At 44.3% G+C, this 23,708-nt stretch overlaps 1 protein-coding gene across 2 annotated transcripts in view; it reads left to right on the forward strand.

The window, feature by feature from the left end:
• The window catches only part of DTNBP1 (dystrobrevin binding protein 1), a 458,894-nt gene that overhangs the window by 373,763 nt on the left and 61,423 nt on the right, over positions 1 to 23,708 (forward strand). For both annotated transcript variants that reach the window (XM_069218782.1, XM_069218781.1), the window contains exon 8: positions 16,794 to 16,949. In XM_069218782.1, the coding sequence (XP_069074883.1) occupies positions 16,794 to 16,949 (156 nt within the window). The remainder of the gene's footprint in view (positions 1 to 16,793; positions 16,950 to 23,708) is intronic.

Below are 23,708 nucleotides of genomic sequence, written 5' to 3' on the forward strand. Positions count from 1 at the left end.
AGGTGTATCCCTCACTTGAGAGCCTCAATTGAAGTACCCAAGCAACTTCTTTACAACTACACCCCTCTCTGTCTTCTCCTGCTAGCTCACTCATGTTTGTATTATTCTGATCCTATTCTGTACTCCTCTGTTTTCTCTAACCTCTCCCTCCTTCTCCTCTGCGCTCCTCATTCCCCTGCACACCAACCTCCCGTCCCTGAATCACAGACCTCTCCTAGGCATGTCTTGACACCCCATTCACCCTCCGCTTTTTCCACCCTTTCGACAGATTATCTTAAATGCTGTTGAGGCCACAGTTGTTTTGTTTAATAGAAATGAAAGGTAGGCTGTATTAAGGGCTTCGAGAATGACCGCCACATTCAGAAACATTATTTCGGCCATCTTGAGTTGTTGAGTTGGTACAGTAGTTCTACTCTGTACACATTACCATTTCAAAATATCCCTCCAGTGCGATGTTTACTGAGTGGCCATCTTGGACTAATATTGTGGACATTGTGTATCTTTTTTTAACTGCTAAAAGATGGAAATAATGTTGCTTATAAATGGGGCAGCCAGGTGAAACGTTAAAACAGGAAATAGATGTTTAAAAGACCATTACAAAGCTGATTAATGCTGCTGTTTAATTTTATTTTGTATTGCAGGCATATGCCTGCCATTTTTAGTTGGCGTCATGTTTTCTTTTTTCAACTTTAATTTATTTGCACATGATTGTTGAGTTTGTGTTTTATTATGGATGGGCAAGTGATGGCATGCAACATTGAGTTAGTTTGTGAAAGGTGGATGCATAACTACAAGGATGGGCGACAGAATGTATGTATGAATACGTATTGATGCCCTCAATTCACTAGTGTCTGAAGAGACACTTTTCTGAGCCAAATCATTTGACATTGCCAGTGCTTGTTTGGTGTTCTGTTGCCGTGTTTGGGCCCAAAAGTATTGCTGGTTTATTTCATGTATAAAAATGCCAGGAATGGGTCGAAGTGTCTACGATTGTGCACCTTACTTCGATAAGGGTTTGAAATCTTGAGGTAGGGAATTTGTCGGAAATCTATGTACATACATTCTGTTTTAAATTATCACAACAATGCAGTTCTTATTAAGCTGGCTGCCTGCATGCCTTGTTAATAAACTAAGCTAATTTCCCTGAAGGAAAGCAGGCCTGGAAATCTGGACAGGAGCCAAAATAACTGAATGTAGTTTATATTATAGGGGAACGTGCACTGTAGATGAATTATGTCCGGTGTGACTAAGGGCGAGTTTAGCAGATTATTTTTCCAACAGTGCAGTTGAATGCGACATTTGTAATTGTTTTAGTCGGGTATTAAAGGTATGGGTTGAACAGAGTTGGATTTTGCTTAAGGTGCCTGAAGGTTATGAGCAATTGTTCTAAAAGTGACAGGCCACTGCACCGAATAAGCAATTCCTGCAAATATATGGTTGCAAAGCCACTAAAAATGAATTTATCAGAAAATGTTTGATCAAATTGTAGCGCATTCTCAGAATTCCGTATTAAATAAATTGAAGGCAATATATATATTTATATATATATATTCATTGCACCATCTACTAACCTAATCTTTATATTGCTTAAAGACGTAGCTTAATTTTTGCCTTATACATAGACCAAAATTGTACTGTACCTTTTAAAAACCGTTTATTCTCTTATAATCAAATGAAAACATAGGTGTAAATGGGGTTGTATTTAAACTCATACGAAGTCGCATCAGCCTCCTTCCAGTTAGTGACAGAAATGGGTAATAAACCAATGCTGGATCCCGGACAGCTAAACATTTCTGAAAAGTAGACACAATTCTGAATTCAGCAAGGGGTCATTTGTGTGGATCCTTCAAGGTTTTCTTATAGAAAGTAAAAGCTAAAATAAAACAAATTGAAATTGAGGTGGGAAAAAAGAGCCATTTCTGTCCACGTTTTTTTCCATAACGTTATCCAGCTATGGCAGATTTGTTAAAGGAATATACCATTACATCTGCTGGACTCTTCTGGTTGCGGGCATCTATGGGCTTGTAGGTTCATCAAGAACCCTAGGCAACCCAGAGCCAATAAATGAGCTGCACCTTACAATGGGGTTTCATTGTATACAGCAATTCATTTGGTGAAATATAAAGAGTGAAAAATAGGTATCAAGGAAACATTTGTAGTTCAAAATGGGAACAAGATAAGTTGTTGAGAAGCAGTGGTTATTTGTACGTCTCCGGAGAGGGGGGTCCCCATACTAGCATGTGAATTACAAGGCATTTCTCAAATAGACATCTTTTTTGCATACTATTTTACATTTGAAAGTAAAAAAGAAAGACAATGGGCAATAACACTTGTTCTTCCATTATGTGTTCCCCCAAGTCTCCCAATAAAAATGGTATCTCACTTGTGTTGGGTGGGCTTAATGCCCGCGTCAGGAAACACAACATGGACACATCACATTTTTACATTGAAATCTGACATTGTTTTCTGGAAAGTGCCTAGCTGTGGATTTTGGTTTTAGCTCAGCCAGCACTGAGAAAAACCGAGCAAACCTGTGCAGTTTTAAAAACTAGACACTGAGAGGGACCCAGGATGGGGTAACTTGTGGCACTCTCACCAGGTTCTGTTACCCAGAATCCTTTGCAAACCGCAAAATTTGGGGGAAAAACAAAACTTTTTCCTCATATTTTGGTGACAGAAAGTTCTGGAATCTGAGAGGAGCCACAAATTTCCTTCAACCCTGCATTCCCCCAAGTCTCCTGATAAAAATGGTACCTCACTTGTGTGGGTAGGCCTTGTGCCCGTGACAGGAAATTAAGTGACCTGTTTTTTGCAAAGTGCCTAGATGTGGATTTTGCCCTCTAGCTCATCTGACACCTAGGAAAGCCTAGCAAACGTCGACATTTCTGAAAACTAGACACCTAGGGGAACCCAGGATGGGGTAACTTGTGGCACTCTCACCAGGTTATGTTACCCTGAATCCTTAGTACACCTCAAAATTTAGCAACAAAAATCACTTTTATCTCACATTTCGGTGCTGCAAAGTTCTGGAACCTGAGGAGAGCCACAAACATCCTTCTACCCTGCATTCTCCCACATCTCCCGATAAAAATGGTATCTCACTTGTGTGGGTAGGCAAAATGCCTGCAACAAGAAATGCCCCGAAACACTACGTGGAAACATCAAAATGATCAAATACAAAACTACCTGTTTTTGCAGGGGGATGGCACCTGCGTTTTTGGTCCTGGGCTCAGCAGCCATCTAGGGAAACCTACCAAGCCCAGACATTTCTGACCACTTGACTCCCGAGGGAGTCCAGGGAGGTGTGACTTGCGTGGATCCTCCAGTGTTTTCTTACCCAGACTCCTCAGCAAGCCTCAAATTTAGCTATTTAAAAAAAATAATAATAATTTTCTCCACATTTCTGTGCGGGATCTCCGCACTGGCACAAACGTCCTCCCATCTAATGTTCCCCTCAGTCTCCTGATAAAAATGATACCTCACTTGTGTAGGTGGGTCTGACACAGGGAAGAGCCAAAAACATGTCGAAATTGAGGGGAAACAAAAGCGGGTCGAAAAGGGCAGTTTGGAGAAAAAAAAAAAATTTAGGCTGACAAGTAGGGCAGAGTTTTTATCGGTATAGATGCAACAATGGTGGGTGGTAGGAAGTTTGTGGATTCTTGCAGATTCCAGAAGGTTCCATCACAAAAATGTGAGGAAAAATGTGTGATTTCAAACAAAGTTGGAGGTTTGCAGGGCATTGTGAGTAAGAAAATGGTGCGGGTGCATGTGAAGCACACCACCCTGGACTCACCCAGATGTATAGTTTTCAGATGTGTCTAGGTCTCGTAGATTTTTCTACATGGCAGCGTCCCAAAGTCCAAAAAGTGCAGCCCTCACCATTCCCAGTGGAACGTTTTTGAGATCAAGACAAGCTCTCATGGCCCAATTGTAAAACCAAAACCTCAAAAACAATCAAATGTCCTCTTGCTTGCTACTGGGATACGATCTTTTAGTGTGCAGGTGGTAAGCTGAAAGACTGTTAACCCCTTCAGTTGGGGGTAACCATGCCCATACAGGCTGGTAGCCACCACCCGACTTTTTTTAGTTTTTTTTTTTATTTCCCTGGAATCTAGTAGGCTTTCTACCCCCCTTGGGGAGTGGATGGGGTGGGGGGGGGGGGGGGGTAATTGCATCATCTGCCACCGATGGGCAGAACAACATTGTCCCCATTTATTTGAGGTGGAGGTATGGCCATACCCCCACCCTCTTATTATGAAAAAAAGTAAATAAAGCTTCCCTAGTGGGCTTACTGCCCCACTTGGGGGCAGATGAGCCTTACAAAAATAGTCCGATCTGCCCCTGGGGGTTGGGGGTCGGCAGAATTGGCCAACAGTAATGTGCCCCCATGGGGAGTGAACCTTGCCCAAAGAGCTGCAACCCCCTCCCCCCAAACGAAACACACACACACCAGTCCCTGGTGCCCAAGTGGTTTCTGCCCCCACCCCCCTTCCGGGGACAGATCAGCCTAATAGAAATATACCAATCTGCCCCTAAGAGGGGCAGAAATTACCTAAAATAATTTTTTCCCCCGGGGAGAGACCCTTGCCTAAGGAATCGCTCCCCTTGCGAGAAATTGGCGCAAAAAAAAAAATCTGGTGTCTTGTGGTTTCTGCCCCCAAGGTGGGTAGAAATGGCCTAAAATAAAATTGCCCCCTAGTGCAGGGGGTGAGGTAAATAAATAAAATCCATGGTACCTTGCGGTTTATGCCCTCCTTGGGTTAAAAATAAATAACAAATCCTTGGGGTTAGTGACTTCTGTCCCTCCTGGGGGCAGATCGGCCTAATTAAAATAAGCAGAAAAGGTCTAAAAATAACCCCCAGAGGAGCGGCCCTTGTCCAAGGGGTCACTCCTCTTCATTGTTTATTTAAAAAAAAAAAAAAAAAAAAGCTCCCTGGTGTCTAGTGGGCATTTCTGCAGCCCGATCGCTTTACGAATGGGCTGCAGAAATGCTCAGAAAGACATGGAAGGAAAGGAAAAGGCTTTCCTTTCATGTCTCTTTGCCCGTCCCCACCCCCGATCGGAGCTTTCAGACTGATGGGGGTGACCTCTGATGATGTCATCAAACATCACTTCTAGGGGTGCAGGGGCAGGGTTCGAAGGGGAAGCAATTCCCCTAACATCCCTGCCCAGGGGAGGGGGCTGGGAGGCCCACGGAGGGGAGTGCTATCGCTCCCCCCTTGGGCCAGTGCCAGGACGTAATGGTTACGTCCTCAGCACAGGAGGACTGTGCAGCGGTACGTAACCATTACATCCCTGGCACAGAAGGGATTAAAGTGTCCTAGACAGGTAGATCATTTTCAGTTTTTCTATGGCAGCAGCAGAGATGGAAGAAGGGCAGCCATTGCATGGATTTTTAGGTCTGGCTGGACAGTGCAACTGTCATTGACTTTTTAACCTACACCAGTATTATTCTACAGTTCCTTGCTTCCACACAAATGCATATCTATTCCCATGTAATTTACTTGTAATTCTTCACATTGTCATACAATATTCTTTTAAAGCCAGACCTTTTGGCATTGCCAGTGTTTGTTGCCTTTGCTGTGGCATTGCAATACATTTCCTGGCTGTGGAGACATAAGAAGTGAGAGTGATGAAGTTGCTAACCAATGGTAAGTAATGGAGGACACTAAGGGCCATATGTACGAAAGCTTTTTTCCGTAGACACAGAATGGATAATATCCTTTGGTACATCTGGCCCTAAGCCCTTTTCAGGTTTGTTTAAGATATAGTCAATCCCAAAGAGACAGTCTGCCACGGATCTCCAGATTCAGGGGCACCAGTTGGTCAGAGACTGGACATTGAATTCTGGGTCTGACAACTGGAAATCGGGAAAGAATAGTTTGCACCTCCCCAACCACTCACCACAACATGAAAAATAAATTCAGCAGTAAATGAATTTATTAGAGATAAGGGGTGAGTGAGTGTCTGTGCCCTTCTCGGAGAGATTGCTAGGAACACACAACACAACACAGACATGGAATGCACTGACTCAAGTTGACTGACGAGAGACATTAGCACTCTTCATGTTAAAAAAACAAACAAAAAAAACCAACACAAGACACACTGACAACACATAGCTTTGGTGAATAGTTAAATGGGTTGTCTCTGTTACATAGACCCTCCATTGAAATAATTTACAGGCTGCAAACATTAGGCCCTGAAAGTGGTCTATGCTGCGCTATGCAGTAAAATACATAACATGCAGTAAGTGGTCAAGGATTTGTCGCAACAGCACCTGTACCACGGGTTTGGCTGAGCTAATGCTAAATAATTATAGACACAATGGAGTTGGTCCTGCTGTCAAAAGCAGAGGTATTGGCCCCGGAGTCAGTTCAACACGGTGACCGATGGACTTCGGCGCCTAGACAGGGAAACCGGCATATCACAACAGAGTTGCAAATGCCAGGGAAAGGTTACTAGAAAACTGTTTCGAAGAGGTCAGATCTGGCCTAATGTCAAGGAGGCAGAGAACTTGGAACGTGATGTCTACTGTCAGAAAGTAGCTCAGGTAGAACACCCTAGTTAAGATCACATGTCAACAATACCACATGTGGTGCAAAGAGCGCAATACCCTTTGTCCTTCCATTCTTCAAGACTCCAAAAACAACATATACCACTGCCATGTCCAACACAAGATGGGTGAAGAGCTGCAAGAAACACTCAAACCCTACAAAGAATCCACCGGTACAGTCAATACTCACAGGTTAGGTTCGAGGGTGGTGAGATCATTTTCAGTGTGCATTTGAATTTTAAATGAATATGATGTGTACACTCTAGCAAATTGTGTATTTATTTTGGAGCTATGGTATGGTCTCGAAGTGGCTTGGAGGTAGAATCCTTTGGCACAGTGACACAACATGTGGCAGTCTTTGGTGGAAACCAATATAGTCTTAATTTGTTTATCTTAAATTAGTAGCACAACATGAACCTTCCTTGGTGAGAGTTTGGAGGGTGTAAAATGAAATATCCATCCAGAGAGAACATATCTAAAATATTGCTCGGGTATGTAGAGCGGTGAGAAGAGACTAATGAGCTAAGAGATATGCAGATTAGCTCATGCCTTTTTTCTTTGATCAAATCTATAACTCGGCCCGGTCCTGCTTGCTTAATGATACAATACCAGGCACTTTGGAGCCTGACGAAACTATGAATCTCTATAGCAGTTCCGAGTTATCATTACATTGCATAGACTTTCCCGGAGGCTTTCCTGTATGTCATGAAATTTCCTTTGGCTCCTCTTGAAAATAATCATTATATCTGACATAAACGTTGCAGGCTATGTTGGGGTTTTTGATGGTAATTTAAAGTAATAGGCGGTGCAGACCCGTTTTGTTTTAAAAAGAGCGGAGCTGATTCTTAGGCAAAGCCATTCTTGCTCTTTAAAAACAAAGCTTTTGTCAGTGAGAATATAAATAGCAGAAACGGCAGGAGTTATTTCAGGAAGACCGGAAAAGATGGAGGGGGAAATCCTTGGCAGCAGGTTGAATAGTCTATTCCGTGGTTGTTTGCCTACTTGCTCCGTTTAAAAAAGACAAATGGCTTTTCTTTGTGGAAGTCTGTTGGTCACCATGACTTTATCCGCTTTGACAGTTGCCTGTTCTGTGGTCGTGATTAGCTGCTGGAATTATCAGGTCATATTTTTGCCCTGTTTGCAATAATAGGATATTTTTCCCATCCCTTGGAATGATGGAAAGCTACTGTTTTGTGCTCATTATTGTTGGTCTGGGAATGCGTGTTGGTGATTGATTTAGTTGGAGACGACATTAATTAAGAAGTGTATTTCAAAGAAGTTCTTCCCAACCAGTCAAAATGTGCCTCTGTTAATGTCGATGAATTATTAACTGATGGCGATTCTTTGCTTTTTGCTCCATCATCGTGGTATAACTTATAAGTTTATGAACCCACATCATTGTGTTTTCATGAAATTATAGCGGCAATGGGGGGGGCAACTCTATGATTATCGAGGAAGTCTTTCAGGCTTCTCATGTTCCGTTTTCTCCCGTTGTACTATATTGTAGGCATCTCTAGAGTTAGTTGTCCAGGGCGTGATACTCGGACATTTTAGGAGAAATATCCCTTTGTCCAGGTTGCTGTGACTTGACTTAAAAAAACAATGAGCACGGTAGTACAGCAAGGGGATGTTTTCGAGGGTGTCTGTGCGAGTGTCCTCACAATAATTCTTAAGTAACTTGTTTGCGTTAACCTTTTGTTACTTTTAAACAGATGGTTTTCACTCAGGTGAGTCCTAACAGACTCTACCATGGTTTCAGATTAGTGCTTGAATGTAATAATAGAATTGTTATGGGTTCAAGTTTGGTATGTTATCAAATTCTAGGTTGTTACATCAATTGTGTGAAGTTTCCTGGTATTAGACTCCCACCTCCTCTTCCCACCCCCGTCACATTCATTAGTCAGGGGTATGTCTTGATGTCAACATGGACAAGTAACTTAGTGTGGTGGAATAGGTGTTTCATAATTTTATAGAATCTCAGTTACATTGTATTGCCTATTTTTTGCTTTATTCTGTTGTTTCTTTTATGTGTTATATGCACCGTGTTCTCTTTGGGAAACATATTTTATTGGTGACATTACAATGCCAGTAAAGTAATATTTTGTCAAAAAAAAGGGACACAAGAGACTGTTTCTTTATACAGCAAAATGCTGCTTAGAAGGAACACACCGTCGGATCAATGCATGCTAAGTGAAAAGCCTCCGTACTTCGTATAGAACTGCTAAAATAACTTTTTTCTCCCAGAAATCCATCAACTTGGGCACCCAAAGGTGCTCTTGTAGGGGGGGGGGACAACAGCCTCTCAAGGATGACAGAGTTCTCTTTGAACCTTGCAAAATGAACCTAGAGCTAGAGAAGTCTGACCGGAAAAAATGACTCCCCCCCCCCCCCCCCCCCCCTTAGCACAGGATATTTTACAAACAGAAATGATTCATCCATACATAACCACCCTAGCAAGATTAGACGAGACACAGCTGCTTGCTTTGGTTATAACTAACCTCCTTTCATTAACGATTTCTCTACCAAAAAGGGTACTCCTTATGCACAGACTCGTATACCTGTGTATTCGGAATACATTCCCTCAAGTAACCTTTGCCTGCCATAGATACAAACTTTTAAAAACAGACAACGTGAAGCTAGTACTTTCAGTATTGCAATCCAAAAAAGATTATGAAAAAGTGGCCCATGTACTGAGAGATAGAAGTGACAAGCCGAGTGACCCCCTTCCTCCAGAAAGGTAGCAGGAATATTGGGAAGAAATCCAACAGACCCAGAAATTTCAATGTCTCTAACACTCATTCTGGAACGGACTAATGCACAAAATTGAAACTACTTAGTAATAGTCTCCACCAGTGAAGACTAACCGGAAAGAGATGGCTCAGGCTGGACAATCAAGAGAGTTCTGCATGATAAATGATACCACTGTCCATGGGCTGCCAACTCTGTTGACTGACCTTTTTTTTTTTTTTACTTTCCTTGTTTCCCCCATCCACCCCTCTCCCCCACCACCACCACCACCATTTTTCATTCATCAATTTCCAGATCTTATATTGTTGTAAAGGGAATACAAGTAAAAATTAGAAATTTGATTTGGCTCACAGAATTAGAGATCGAGTTGAGCTGTGGCTAACACCAGACCGAATCACACCCGGTCAGAGGAAAGATGGAACCTAAACTCAAAATGTGAGGTTTGTTCAGACTTCTTCTACTTGAAGAGCAGCTTCAGGCAACCAGTGGAGCGCTTGTACCACAGGTAGCACTCTAATCTGCACACAGGGGCGTAGCTTTGTCAGTCCGATTTTCTTTTTTTTTTGGGGGGGGGGGGGGGGGGGGGGGGGGAGCAGCTTCAGATTTCCCAACAATCATGCTGCCTTGTAATGTCAAAATGTATTATACTACAAGTAGGCCAGACAAGAGGGGCCAAAGGGCCATTGGGAAGGGAGACAAATGCAGGTGGGTTAGAGCACTATAGGAGAAAAAAACAATATTTTATAAAATAACCAACATTTTGAAGGCTTTTAAAGCAGAGAGGGAGAGAGAGTGTGTGTGTGCGTTTTTGTCTGTGTGTATTGTAAAATTCTTTGTGAAATCCGACGGACATCTCGGGGGGTTGGGGAGGGGGGGGGGGGGGTGGGTGTAACAGCCCAGCTCCCCCCACCCCCAAACTACGCAGTTTGCTGCATTTTGGCAACACATTTCATCCGGAGACCTTCATTTCTTAAACATTAAGTGGAGTTTTGCTTTCTGTATCTTTTTATAGTAGTCTATTTTAATCACCTTACATTTTTTCAACAGTTTCCCCCCCCCCCACCCCCCCCCATGTTGTTATCACTCCTTTTAGCCTTTTGGTGTAATAGCTTTTAAAGGGTGTGTTAAATCAATTCTCTTGACATTATCGATATATATGAAACTTCGTTTTCACTCATATGAAGTTTGAATAATTTAGAACTCTGCTTTTGGTAAGCTGTTTCTGGTTTTGCGTAAATGTCTCTGCCATGTTTCTCTGGTATCCCAAGACCTTTTATTGCCAAACGTTTTGTGGTAATGGAGTTTCGGTCAGAGTAATTAAAGTGAATCGGTTTCTGAGTAAGTGCACAGCTCTCTGCAGTTCTCATCAGTTACTTGAAACCCCAAGTCTTTTTTTAATGCCATTCTATTCTTGTGCGCAGGTGGACTCGGTCTCTTCCAATGATTTATGTAAACTGGTGAGGTTTGACCAGTTCTCTGTCCGCTAGTTGTAGTGCAGGCAGTCTCTGATAATCTGGGGCTTTTTCACAAATTCAGGAAAAGTGTCTATGAATGTCCTTGTTAATTAACTTCTAGGGTATAAGTAAACTCTTGCTATACTTCACATCCATAGAGTTGCAGTAAAATATCTATGTTGACAGTTGGTTATGGAATGGCTGCATGTCTAATCAAGCAAAGCAGTTACTGAGAGAGACTTCTGACCACAGATTCCTTACCTTTTCAATATTTCCCAGGAATCAAACTGAATCTGGAAACTTTTGAGCAGTACCTCTGTGCGCTGGTAGGTGGCACAATGCAGCTCTGCACTGATGCATTCTGCACCCGAAATGACATGGGGCCTGTATAGGAGCCAAAATTGCAAACTGACATCAGCACTATTCTTTCAGCAGGACCAGACGTGGATCCAGAGCCACCTCTTGTCTTTTAAGAGACTATTTTACCTCAGAAATACTAAAATCCTTTGTGCAAGTTAAATCTCAAATTGGCAGGTTTTGAAACCTGTAAGGACTGCTGCAAACAAATCTCTGTGTCAGATTCTCATCAGATTTGTCTGTGGTGCCTGAGGTCGACCTACAACTCTAAGTCCTGCAGTGACTGTGTTGCTGAACCTGAAGGTCATAAGAGACAAAAAGATGAAACTCTGCAGCCAAGCAGCGGAAGATTCTGCAACAAGACTGGTCCAATTTGATGGGCCTGTCCCAGTCCAGGAGTTGCAGGAGTCGTTCACACGGTTGGTTGTCGTCACCCTCCAAGTCCTTGGATAAGTTGGAAAAAATAAAAAATAAAATCCGAGCAGGACTCTGCCCCTTCACTCCACTCCCCTGCTCCAGGGAAGGTGCAAGAGTGTCACCATGCCTCAGCCTTTCTCCTGAAGTCGATCAACATTGAAGCCCATCCCGCAGCTTGTCCTTGCACATCCCGAGTTTCTGAGCATGTCCACGACAAAGAGACAGATCGAATTCCTACGCAAGGCCATGCTTTGTTTCTTCGGATCCTTACTGATTCCTCGGAGACGCCTTTGGGCCCCATGGAGATGAGAAGCCCTCCATCTGGTCCTAGTTAGACCGTCCAAATCCAGCACTGGGCCTCCTCCAGCTTTCATTCCGACTGTGGCGCCACATGGGTTCCCTGGAGCCTTGACCTTGATGCCAACTCCATTGATATCAGAGTATGAGGTGCCCATTGTGCTCTCTGACTCGAACTAAGCGCCGCTGTGGCCTCAACTGAGGCCACAATCTGCTTCCATTGAAGTTCTATTACACCTTTCCCCACACCCCCCCCTCATTTCTGATTTGGCACAGATTCAGTCAGAGATTACGATGTGGAGATGGGATTGGGCAACTATGTCATGAGGATAATTGGTATGATGACATCAAGAAGCCAGTTGTCTTGATACTTTCCAGAGTCTGGACTTCTCTTACCCCTTGACCGTGCCACTGGGGAAAATGCTTCTTACGCCATGGTCATGCGTAAGGCGGCTGAAATCCTTGATCTCCAGCTCTCAACCTTAGAAGCCAAACCAGTGTCTTAATAGATGCGCTCCAGCCAGGGCAAGTATCTACTGAGCTCCTCTAACCATTCAGCGAGGCCCTTACAGATACCCTTTTGATGGCTTGGGTCAAACCATGCTGTAGCCCCTGGTCAGTTGCCAGGTTGCGAGACATCACTGCCCTGCTCCAGACCACCCTGCATTTTTTGGTTCAGCACCTCTTCCCTGAAAACTTGGTAGTGCAGGCATCTACAAGTCAGATCAACCTGAATACCCTTCCGACTATTCCCCCCCGACTATATTTAAAATGAGTAGAGTTCTTTGGGAAGAGGGTATTTTCTTCCACTGGCTCGGCCCTCAGTTCTTTGAATGCAACCTGTCTCCTAGGCCTCTATTTTCATGCTCTCTGGGATTCTGTGGCTCAAGTCATCCTCAGTGCCCCAGAAGACCTCCAACTTGTCCTAACCTAGGCCATACAGGATGGTTGTGACGCAGCCTAGTTCACAATTCGTTGTGGCTTGAATACCACTGATTTCCTTGGGCGAGTCCGTGGCACCAGTGTTGTCATTTGCTGCCATGCCTGGCTGCAGTCAGTAGGTTTTTGAGTCAATGTCCAATCATCCCTTATGGACATATCCTTTTAACAGGACTCCCCTGTTTGAGGACAAAGGCCATTCTGTTTGGGAGTAGATCAAGGAGAGCAGGCTTCTGCTCGCTCTCTGGGCTTATCTGCATCAGCTGCCGTAGCCAGACCTTTCCTTTCGTGGTTTCGGCAGAGGTACCCATACTGTTAGCTAGTTTAGCCCCAGCAAGCTCCACACAGTATGCCGTGTCCATAGGCCCTGTGGTCAGGGGATACACCATCAGACTGGTCATGACCAGCTAGCCACTTCATCTACTGCCACACGCACCCCACCTGCCAAATCCTGGAGTACAGCCACCTGACGATTCTTGCCGGGTTTGCCGACCTTGATGTCAGACAGGTGGGTCCTGCAGATAGACATGGAGGGGTACACCTTACCTTTTATTGCCACTCCTCCACATCTTCCGACGCCCCCCACAATGACTGACGGAGGACGGACAAACATCTGTCCAACTTATGACACAAAGTGCAAGTCCTTTTAGCCAAAGTGGCCATTGGCCAGGTGCCTGTGCCAGAAATAGGTTGTGGTTGATATTCCCACTACTTTCTGATGCCGTAGAAGGATGAAGGCCATTGACCTATTTTAGACCTGCTCCTTCTCAATGCTTTCTTCTAGAAGGAAAAATTCAACCTGACTCTAACTGGCCCAGGTTTGGCTGCCTTCAGTCATTGAGATTGGATGGTGGGTGGTGCTAGATCTGAAGGTCAGCCATTTTCATATTCACGTAATACAGGTCCATTGGCACTTCCTGTGGTTCATGGTGGGACAGGAGCATTTTCTATTTATATCCCCCTTTGGTCTCACTATTACCCCAAGGGGATCACAAAAGTGATGGCGGATGGAGCGGCACACCTTCGGGAGTCAGGGGTCCCGGTTTTCCCCTACCTTGACAACTGGCTCTTAATGGCAAACCTCCTGCCATCTTTGATGTTCACTATCAATGTGTCAAAGTCACACCTGGCTGCTTTTCATGTGCTGCCTTTCATAGGAGCCATTCTGGGCATGGTTTTATTTCGTAGTTTTCCCCTTAAAGGAGAGTCCATGATATTCAGGCTAGGATCCTAATCTTTCAGCCTCTATCCTGGATTTCAGTGAGGTTAACTCTGATGCTACTGAGACTGATGGCCTCCTGCATCCTACTTCTCAAGCACAGCAGGTAGCATATGCAGGCTCTGCAGCAGGATCTGAATCTGTGAATCTGTGAACCCAACATCAAGAGTACCGTTCTGACCAGATTTCAGAGGAGCCTAAATAAGATCTTCAGTGGTGGTTGCTGGACCATGATTGGGTCAGCGGCAGACCCCTTTCCCTACCCTGCCCAGAGCGGACAGTTGTTACCTGTGTTTCCCTTCTGAGTTGGTACAGCCATCTGGGAGACTTCTGGTCTTTAGTGGAGGCTTGGATCCATAGCCTCCTCCTGAAGTTGAGGGCAATCCCTCTTGATGTTGAAAGCCTTCATTCCATCCTTATAAGGCAGGCTGCAGCAAGTGCTTTCGGACAACACCGCCATGTGGTATTGCAGCAAGCACGGTGATGTGGGGGCCTGGGCCCTGCCCCTGGTGGCACTATGCCCCTGTAAATGGCTGGACAATTGAGGGATCTTCCTGGTGGTGAGCCATCTGGCAGGAACTTTGAATGCCAGGACAGATAAGCTTGGCCATTGATGCCCAGTGGATCACATGTGGCAGGTAGACTCTGAGGTAGCAGACAGTCTCTTTCACAAATGGGGTGATCTTTGGATTGAGTCATTCACCACTGCTGAGAATGCACGTCAGCAATTCTGCGTGTTAGTTTTTCCAACACACCTCTCACTAGGGCACTCATTCTGCATAGAGTGTAACTGGGGACTCCTGCATTTCTTTTCACTGATACTACTTCTGCCCCAAGTTCTAAAGATCAGAATTAAATGGGCCCAAGTCACCCTAGTGGCCTTGGATTGGGAATGGCCTGTATGGTATCCAGAACACCAGAGCGGGAGCATCTGTCCTCTGATCAGGCTGTCCCTCTGGGATGACCTGCCATTGCAACAACTGTTCTACACCATGACCTTTAGAATCTCCACCTTCATGCATGGAAATTGAGTGACAAAAGCTGAACACTTTGACCTTCCTTCGAAGGTGTTTGATGTCATCTTGACAGCCAGGCACCCTTCGACAAAAATTGTATTCGCTTGCCATTGGGAGAGATTTATGTGTGGTGCATCACACGTCTGATTGACCCCCTCCAAGCCAAGTTATATGGTGTTCTTGTTGTTTTGTCTTTTGTCCAGCAAGGCTTTGTTTTGGGCATGGTTAAGGGATGCCCTTTGGCCTTTTTATGGTTGCCGGACAAGCACTTATTGTTTAAATCACCAGTTGTGTCACGTTTTTTAAACTATCTCCAAATCTTCTTTCCTCCCTCAGTTTTCTTCATGTCGCAGTGGGACCTTAAATTGTCCTCGCTTACTGGACAGTCACCTCCTTTATGCCCCTTCACAGCTATTCTTTGCCTCTTCTCACCCTCTGGATGGTGTTCCTCTTCACCGACTGAGTGAGCTTCAGACTGTCTGTGTTAACCCATCTTACATCACCTTCACAGACAAACTGGTTCTGCAAATACGGTCATCCTTCTTACCAAAAGTTGTGACTTCGTTCCACGTCAGTTAAACCATCACCCTCCTGGCTTTTTATGCTCCACCTCACCCCTCTGAGGAGGGGGAGAGACTCCATCACTTGGACCTTAAAGAGCACTGAGATTTTACATCAGTCATACCAAAGAACACCAGGGGAACAATCTACTTTTTTGTGGGGTTTGCTGGGACTTAAAAAGGTAAGGCTGTGCAGAAGATGACTATCTCCTGTTGGATTGTACTCTGTCTCAAGATTTGCTACACATTGGCCAAGAAGCAACCCACTGAATGTCTGCAAGCCCATTCCACCAGTGCCAAAGCTTTTACCACTGCATTAGCATATAGAATTCCTGGTCTACTGGATTTTTTTTATTAGGGCCAATTCACAGACCCACCTCCTAATAGGTACTGCTCTGTATCTATTTAAAAGGCGCAAAATCTGCAGTTAGAAGTCTTTGCCAGTAGAACAAGACACTTTTCTCTGGTAAAGCACTTTAAGGTAGAGACTCCATCTAGCCACAGATTACTCACCGACCTCATTCTCCATGTTCTGTGAATTGGGCACTACCCATTATTAAGATAACAAGTCTAGGAATCTGCACACTTGTCTAAGCCAGTTTGCTTTTGGAGCGCAGCGCCTGAAGGCACAGACCATTTCAAAAGCAGCTGACAGCACGCAGGTGTGGCGTCTATATAGGCTCTCACTTAATTTCCGAAAGGGAACAGTGTTGGTGTGAAGCCGCATGGTGCTACCTACCAGCGTGCAAGGGTACTACTCAAATGTTTTTGGATCCAGTCCGATACCTGGGGAATATTTAAAAAGGCGAGGAATCTGCTGCAGTCTGGACCAGAAAGAGCATTACATAAGGTAAGTAACTTGTATTTTTTGAGCCATAACAATGGCAAAGGTATTATGTTGGTTGACTGAAGCGTAACCTTGCCTTTCCACAACATAGCTTGAAGCTCATGGTTTCAAACAAGGTGCTATAGTTAACTTTGACTTTCAATACTGTCGAACAACTGATGCCATCTTTCAACTTTGAAATAAACTGAAAGTGTAGTGAATGCTTGATCTATTTCCATCTGAAGCACATGCAGACTTAATTTTAATGATTTCATATACAGATATGTTCTCTCATCTATAAAATGCAGTACAAAATGTTGTGCCTGCTAGTTTTTGTAAGAACGCTCTTTCTTGCAAAAAAGCAAATTCACTTTAACGGCGTTGCTGTGTTTTTTTCAAATTGTAGGCGAATTAGATGCGGAACATAACCAGAAAGTATTGAACATGGAGCATGCTCAACAGATGAAATTAAAGGAGCGTCAGAGGTTTTTTGAAGAAGCTTTTCAAGAGGATATGGAGCAGTACCTCTCTACAGGATATTTACAGATTGCAAAGAGACGAGGTATGTCTAAAAGCCACAATTACAAAAAAATGATTTCACCTTAACTTGAGAGCTTACAGAACTTAATATATGCTCTTCTCCCCCTTGCAGCTATGTGTATCTTTTATTGACTTTATGTAGTAGTTTTTTACTTCTCCACTTTTCTCCGGCTCTGTAAGTCACAACAGTGCATTAAGGATTATTTAATATTTATTAGAACGTGTTACCTACCATCCTTTGTGCCTATTTCACATCTCTCTGTACTTTTAAGCACATACTTGCACCTAATGGTAAAGTTGGCCATGTGGTAGCAGACTTGGTTAAGGGTCGTCTCTGTACAGCGTGCACGTTTCATGCTTCAATAAAAAAAAAGTGCCATTTTCTGGGACAGTCACTTTCAACTATTAATGTTTCTCTGCTTGCAGAGTAGATGTGCGGTTTCAAGCAGCACCTTTTCTGCAATGGACTATTACCAGAAGTAGTTCATCAGCCTGTTTGTGCCACAAATGCCCTCCCACCACCTCTAGCATAATGTTTTATTTTACAGTTATTTTATATTTTGTTAAACAACAAGTCACTGAAGTTGCAGGGGATTTATTGTACTGCAAAATCTTTGGGACGTGTCTTGCACACTTATAAAGGAGACCCAAAAGGCTGCCAGTAAAGCATATTGCCAGTACTAGGGAAAAACGTGTGCTCCTTTTGTAACTGATGTACATCCCATACTAGGATTATCTCTGTGGTGCATCACACGTCAAACACTGATGTGACAGTACTGAGCGGAGGTGCTTCTTTAGTTTAACCTTGTTGATTTATGTACTGAGGTGCCCATGAAGCTTCATGTGACCTCTTACCTCCAAATGGCAGAAACTGGTCAGTGCTCCTAGGAAAATCACTGCATCTAAAATAACTGAAAATAACCCTAGATTGACTAACCTAAATCTAAAATGACTGAAAGTAACCCTGAAGGGTCGTCCCTTAGCAGGAAGCGTACTCCACTTGACACTTTCAAGAGATGAAGCCTTAATGCTACTGAAAGCGTCTTGGATAATTCTGATGACTCAATCTTGGCCAAATCATTTGTCCCTCGTCCTGCAACACTCCAATTCAAGATATTTGCATGGCCCTTTGATCGGTATGAGTGTGTGGTGAGGGAATGAATACCAACAGACCGAGAATTCAAAAAAGGGAAAGTGGCAATAGCGCTGTCAAAGACCCAGATATTCTGCATCCCCTTCTAAAGATTCCTGGGTCCTGAAATAGGAGAACCATTATGAGTTGACTTGAGCTGGGAGCTCGTGTGCATGGTCTCCTCTGTGTGATAACTTTTAGGTGAAGCTGATTGCCCTCATACAGGGGCCCTGCTTCCATTGAGAGTATCTTGTTATGAGTACTGTCTTACTTTCTCTTTATAGTGTCTTCTACAGGTTTCTGGGTTCCTCTTTTTGTTTACTAGAATACCTCTCGAAAGGCTACAAGACTGCTAAAAATCCTCCATGATCAGTGAATAGCCTTGACTGAGGAGATTCTTTGTGTGCCCAGAATCATGGTGGTCATTTACTGCTGCGGTCTTTTCTTAAAATGCACGTTTTTTGTAATACCCTTAACCATTTTTTTTTTCAGGGGGGTCACCATATGAATACTGATGAGAAAGGGGTAGTAGATAATAGTGCCCTCTGGGGGAGGGTTACACCCTCAGCCTTTAAGAAAGCTATGGTAGGTTGACTGACAATGTTTATCATAATACGTACGCATACTCCTACTTGCATGTCTGGCTTTTGAGGGCCTAGTCTGCTCTAAAGCCTCTTGACTCTTTCCATCTAACCCTTCCACTCCTTTTCAAGCTTATATATATAGTGAACATTGAACCAGAATTCTTGATCGTTTCCCAGACAACTTTCTTCACTTGACTGGTGTTTGACACACAATTGAGTTGCATTTCCTCCCAGTGAAGAGTACTTTCCCTTACTGCTATCACCGAACAGTGATTCCAGAAGGCTGGGTTTCTCTTGGCAACTTGTAGTTAGGTAATTAACACCTCCATTATGCTGCTCAGTCCAAGTAGGAGGTTAACCTCACTCAGTTTGATCCCAGTGACTTAAAATATTGTAAGGGCTTCCTGGCAGTCCTTTGAAGCCGCTCTGCACTAATGATTTTGCACTTGAACCATAGCCAACATTCAATATTGACTCATCAGAGTATATGTTTAGATCAGCCAAGAGTGATCTGCATCCCTTCTGACAAACTGTCCTCTCCATGTTACTGTTCTGAGCAGAATTTGGTTTTCAGGGGGCTTAATGTCATAATATCAAGGTCACTAACATCAACCTGCACATATATATACTCCACTCTGTTGACTACCAAAATATCACCAAGGTTAGTATATACCAGGCTTCTTCAACAAGTAGCTCGTGAACTACTGCTATCTCTCCAGGCACCTGTGAGTAGCTCTTGTGTGTCCAACCCAGACTACTAAATTAGAAGCTTTTCCTTGGTTGAGTTGATATGCGAATACCAACATTTAGAGTGTATATTTGAGACAAAACATTTTTATTTTCAGAACTCATAAGCTGATAATTAAAGAAAAATGGCTGAATTTCCAAAATACATTTAAAGCTGATTTGTGACTGCTAAATAATGTGGCATTAGAAAGACTATTTACAAATTTCAGAAACTGCTAATAACTTGGGCACCATTTGATGAATCTTCACAAACCTTTCCAATGAAAATTCTCATCTACCTGAGCTCCTTCCTGGAAAGCTTTGTGGTGATCAGTCATTCCAGGGCAGAAAAAAAGAAGGGGAAGCCCCAAAATGCATTTTCTCCATGTAATTTCCAGTGGGAAACATTAGATGCAGCTACAGCTAAAATGGCTGCATATAATCACCCCAAATTTGCCAGAGAGCTAGATCTTTACCCAGAAAGGGTGCCTTTGTGTTTTGGTGTAAATCTGTTCAGTATTGTTTTGGGAGATAAAATTAAAAATGTATTGCGGCAAGGGAGATCAGCAAACCCAATAGATCTAAACATAAGATCTGATGGGCTACCACCACATCAACAAAGATGTGGCATCACCTATTTTAGGATTTGGCAACCCAGTCCCCAGTCCTGCAGAATTGTTTTTTTTTAAAGTAACAGATGGAGGGACATGGTAGAGATACCCTGCCCCCGTAGACTGTCTTGTTCCCTACCCTGGAGAATGCAGGCAAGAAATATAAACTTATCTCCCTGTACACACACTCCCAGGGGCTAGCAGAGAAAAAGCTGCTTCCACTCAGCTTGGAGAAAAGCAAGAGTTGGCTTCTGCAGGAACCCAGGATGGCTTCTGGCTGTAGAGCTGGTAGGGGCTAGGGCTGCAACCCCCAAACTGTGCATGTTGTGAGTGCCCCAAGTGGCAACGAGGCCCCCAAAGTAAAATAATGGCTGTCTCCCACCGTCACCCAGAATGGGTACTAGCTGGGGATCTGGCAGGGTCCATGGGTGCTCCCTCCGCCTCCCCCATCATTACTCCACCTCTACACTCCTTTCTGCGGCCCCCAAGTAAATATAAAGTGTAGGCATTCCGGGTGGGACCAGAACACCCCAAAAAGAAAAGAAAATGGGTAATAAGCAGCACAAACTGCTCATTTATTATTCACTGCTCCAGACAAGGAGTCCCCCCCATAGTGCACTGGGAGGGCTTTTAAATGATATATTGTGATCCTGGTGGTGCCCCTATAAGGGACACCACCACACATTTTTTTTATTGTTGTTGAGGGTCGCAGGGAGAGTAGCAATCTCCCTAGCAACATTAAAAAAAAAATACAGTAAGTATCGTGGGTCATTGAACCCATTACCCAAGAGAGCTTTCCATTATTTGTAATGCACTGCAAACTGGATCTGTATGTGGGTGGTTTAGTACCCACGTGGAGTTGGGCAGTTAGAGGTGGGGGGTGATATGCATGGTGAAGGGCATATTATTTTTCCTAATCTATATATATATATATATATATATTTTATATATATATATTTATGTTCGTTGGCATGTGTAGCTGCAGATACACATGCTGTGCGTTATCCTGCCATCTAGTGTTGGGCTCGGAGTGTTACAAGTTGTTTTTCTTCAAAGAAGTCTTTTCGAGTAACAAGACCGATAGACTCCTCCCTTTCGGCTCCATTGCGCATGGGCGTCGACTCCATCTTAGATTGTTTTCTTTCCGCCATCGGGTTCGGACGTGTTCCTCTTCGCTCTGTATTTCGAATCGGGAAAGTTAGCTAAATATCGAAAAATCTACGGTATTGTTCGCGTTCGGTACCGGTTTAGTGTTATTGTATCGGCACCAATCGCAGAAGCGCTCCGGCGGCCCTTCAGGGCTTCAGTTCTTCAGTGGGGCCTGGTCGGCCCGACCACATCCATCGTCGAAGACTAATGGACCGGACCCCCTTCCGCTTCTGTCCGAAGTGCCACTCGAAGTATCCCAAAACAGACCAACACCTGGTTTGTAATCTGTGTTCATCACCAGAACACAGGGAGGATACTTGTGAGGCTTGTCGAGCGTTTCAATCTAAAAAGACAGCGAGAAGACTGCAAATGGTGTCGACACCGAGAGAACAACTCGACGTTGGAGAGGAGGAAAGAATTTCCATCCAGGGGACGGACTCTGACGAATCTGAAAGTGAGCGACCCTCGACGATGCAGAGAACAGTGAGTAAAACTGCCCCGTCCAAAACTCGCACAAAGATCGTTAAGGCCAAGGGGACTCCACCGCCAACAGGCCATGGCTTAACCCATCGAAAAGAAGGTGACCAAACATGGGCACCGAAAAAGGCCAGGGATTTGCCGAAGACTTCTGACTCGGTCGAGATTCCGGCACCGAACGATCTCGACACCGAGAGTTCGACTCACCCAAAGTGAGAAAAATATCGTCGGAACCGAAAAATACTTTTTCTGAAACATGGGTACCGAAAAAAGCAGCTTCGGAGCCGAAAAGAAGCTCTTACACAGAAGAGCAAGGACTTTCCAGCCAAATGTATGAAAGACACAGGTTTGAGCAGGAAATAAGTATGGAGGAACCAGACCATACGCAAAGGAGGTTGCATATCCAGAAAGAGACTGGAAAAATACAAACTTTTCCTCCAATTAAAACCAAAAGAAAACTGGCATTTCAGGAGACAGAAATGCAGCCGAAGGCAAAGGTGGCCAGAGAAAAATCCCCACCACCAAGGTTTTCTCCACAACCTTCCCCACTACACTCACCACAACTGTCTCCGGTGGGAACACCTCCAATGCAGTCACCTACACATACAGGGATGACACAGGATGATCCTGATGCATGGGACTTACATGATGCACCAGTATCAGATAACAGTCTGGATTGTTACCCAACAAAGCTGTCGCCTCCAGAGGACAGTACTGCATATACGCAGGTACTATCCATGGCAGCTACGTTCCACAATGTAGCAATGCATTCTGAGCCAATAGAGGATGATTTCCTGTTCAACACCTTGGCATCCACCCACGCTTCCTACCAGAGTCTGCCAATGCTCCCGGGTATGCTCAAACATGCAAAACAGGTATTCCAGGAGCCAGTTAAAGGAAGGGCTATCACGCCTAGGGTGGAGAAGAAGTACAAGCCTCCCCCAACAGATCCTGTGTTTATAACACAACAACTTACACCGGACTCGGTGGTTGTAGGAGCAGCAACAAAGAGGGCAAACTCTCAATCGTCAGGAGACGCTCCACAGCCTGACAAAGAGAGTAGAAATTTTGACGCAGCGGGCAAATGAGTGCCAGCACAGGCAGCCAATCAATGGCGGATCGCTAATTCGCAAGCCCTACATGCTCGCTACGATAGGGCACACTGGGACGAGATGCAACACATTATACAACACTTGCCCAAAGAACACCAGAAACGTGCCCAGCAGGTTGTGGAAGAAGGACAGGCAATATCCAACAACCAAATAAGGTCCGCACTAGACTCGGCAGACACAGCAGCACGAACGGTCAACACTGCGGTAACCATTCTCAGGCATGCATGGTTAAGAAGCTCTGGATTCAAGCCAGAAATCCAACAAGCTGTGTTGAACATGCCTTTTAACCAAGAACAATTGTTTGGGCCGGAAGTGGATACAGCAATTGAAAAGTTAAAGAAAGACTCGGACACGGCCAAAGCCATGGGCGCGCTCTACTCCCCACAAGGCAGAGGCACATTTAGAAAGCCACAATTTAGAGGGGGGGTTTCGAATGCAAACACCAGAGCCTTCCACCTCGCAAACCAGACCCACCTATCAGGCACAATACCAGAGGGGAGGGTTTCGTGGCTCATATAGAGGAGGACAATTCCCAAGAGGAAGGGGAAAGTTCCAGACACCTAAAACAAGCCAAACCAAACAGTGACTCCAATGTCACAAAACCCCAACACTTATCACCAGTGGGGGGGGGGAGACTTACCGCATACTATCAGAACTGGACACACATTACCACGGACGCATGGGTCCTAGCCATTATCCAACATGGTTATTGCATAGAATTCACAAATTTCCCACCAGATGTGCCCCCCAAGGGCACACAATCTGTCCAAACAACACTTAGACCTATTACAAATAGAGGTCCAAGCACTATTACAAAAACAAGCAATAGAGTTAGTACCCAAACATCAGAAAGGAACAGGCGTCTACTCACTATATTTCCTAATTCCAAAGAAGGACAAAACGTTAAGACCTATCTTAGATCTCAACACTGAATCTCTTCATCAAGTCAGACCACTTCCACATGGTAACACTTCAAGACGTGGTTCCCTT

The sequence above is a fragment of the Pleurodeles waltl genome, chromosome 2_1 (genome assembly GCF_031143425.1).
Source record: "Pleurodeles waltl isolate 20211129_DDA chromosome 2_1, aPleWal1.hap1.20221129, whole genome shotgun sequence".
In the NCBI taxonomy this organism is placed as follows: domain Eukaryota; kingdom Metazoa; phylum Chordata; class Amphibia; order Caudata; family Salamandridae; genus Pleurodeles; species Pleurodeles waltl.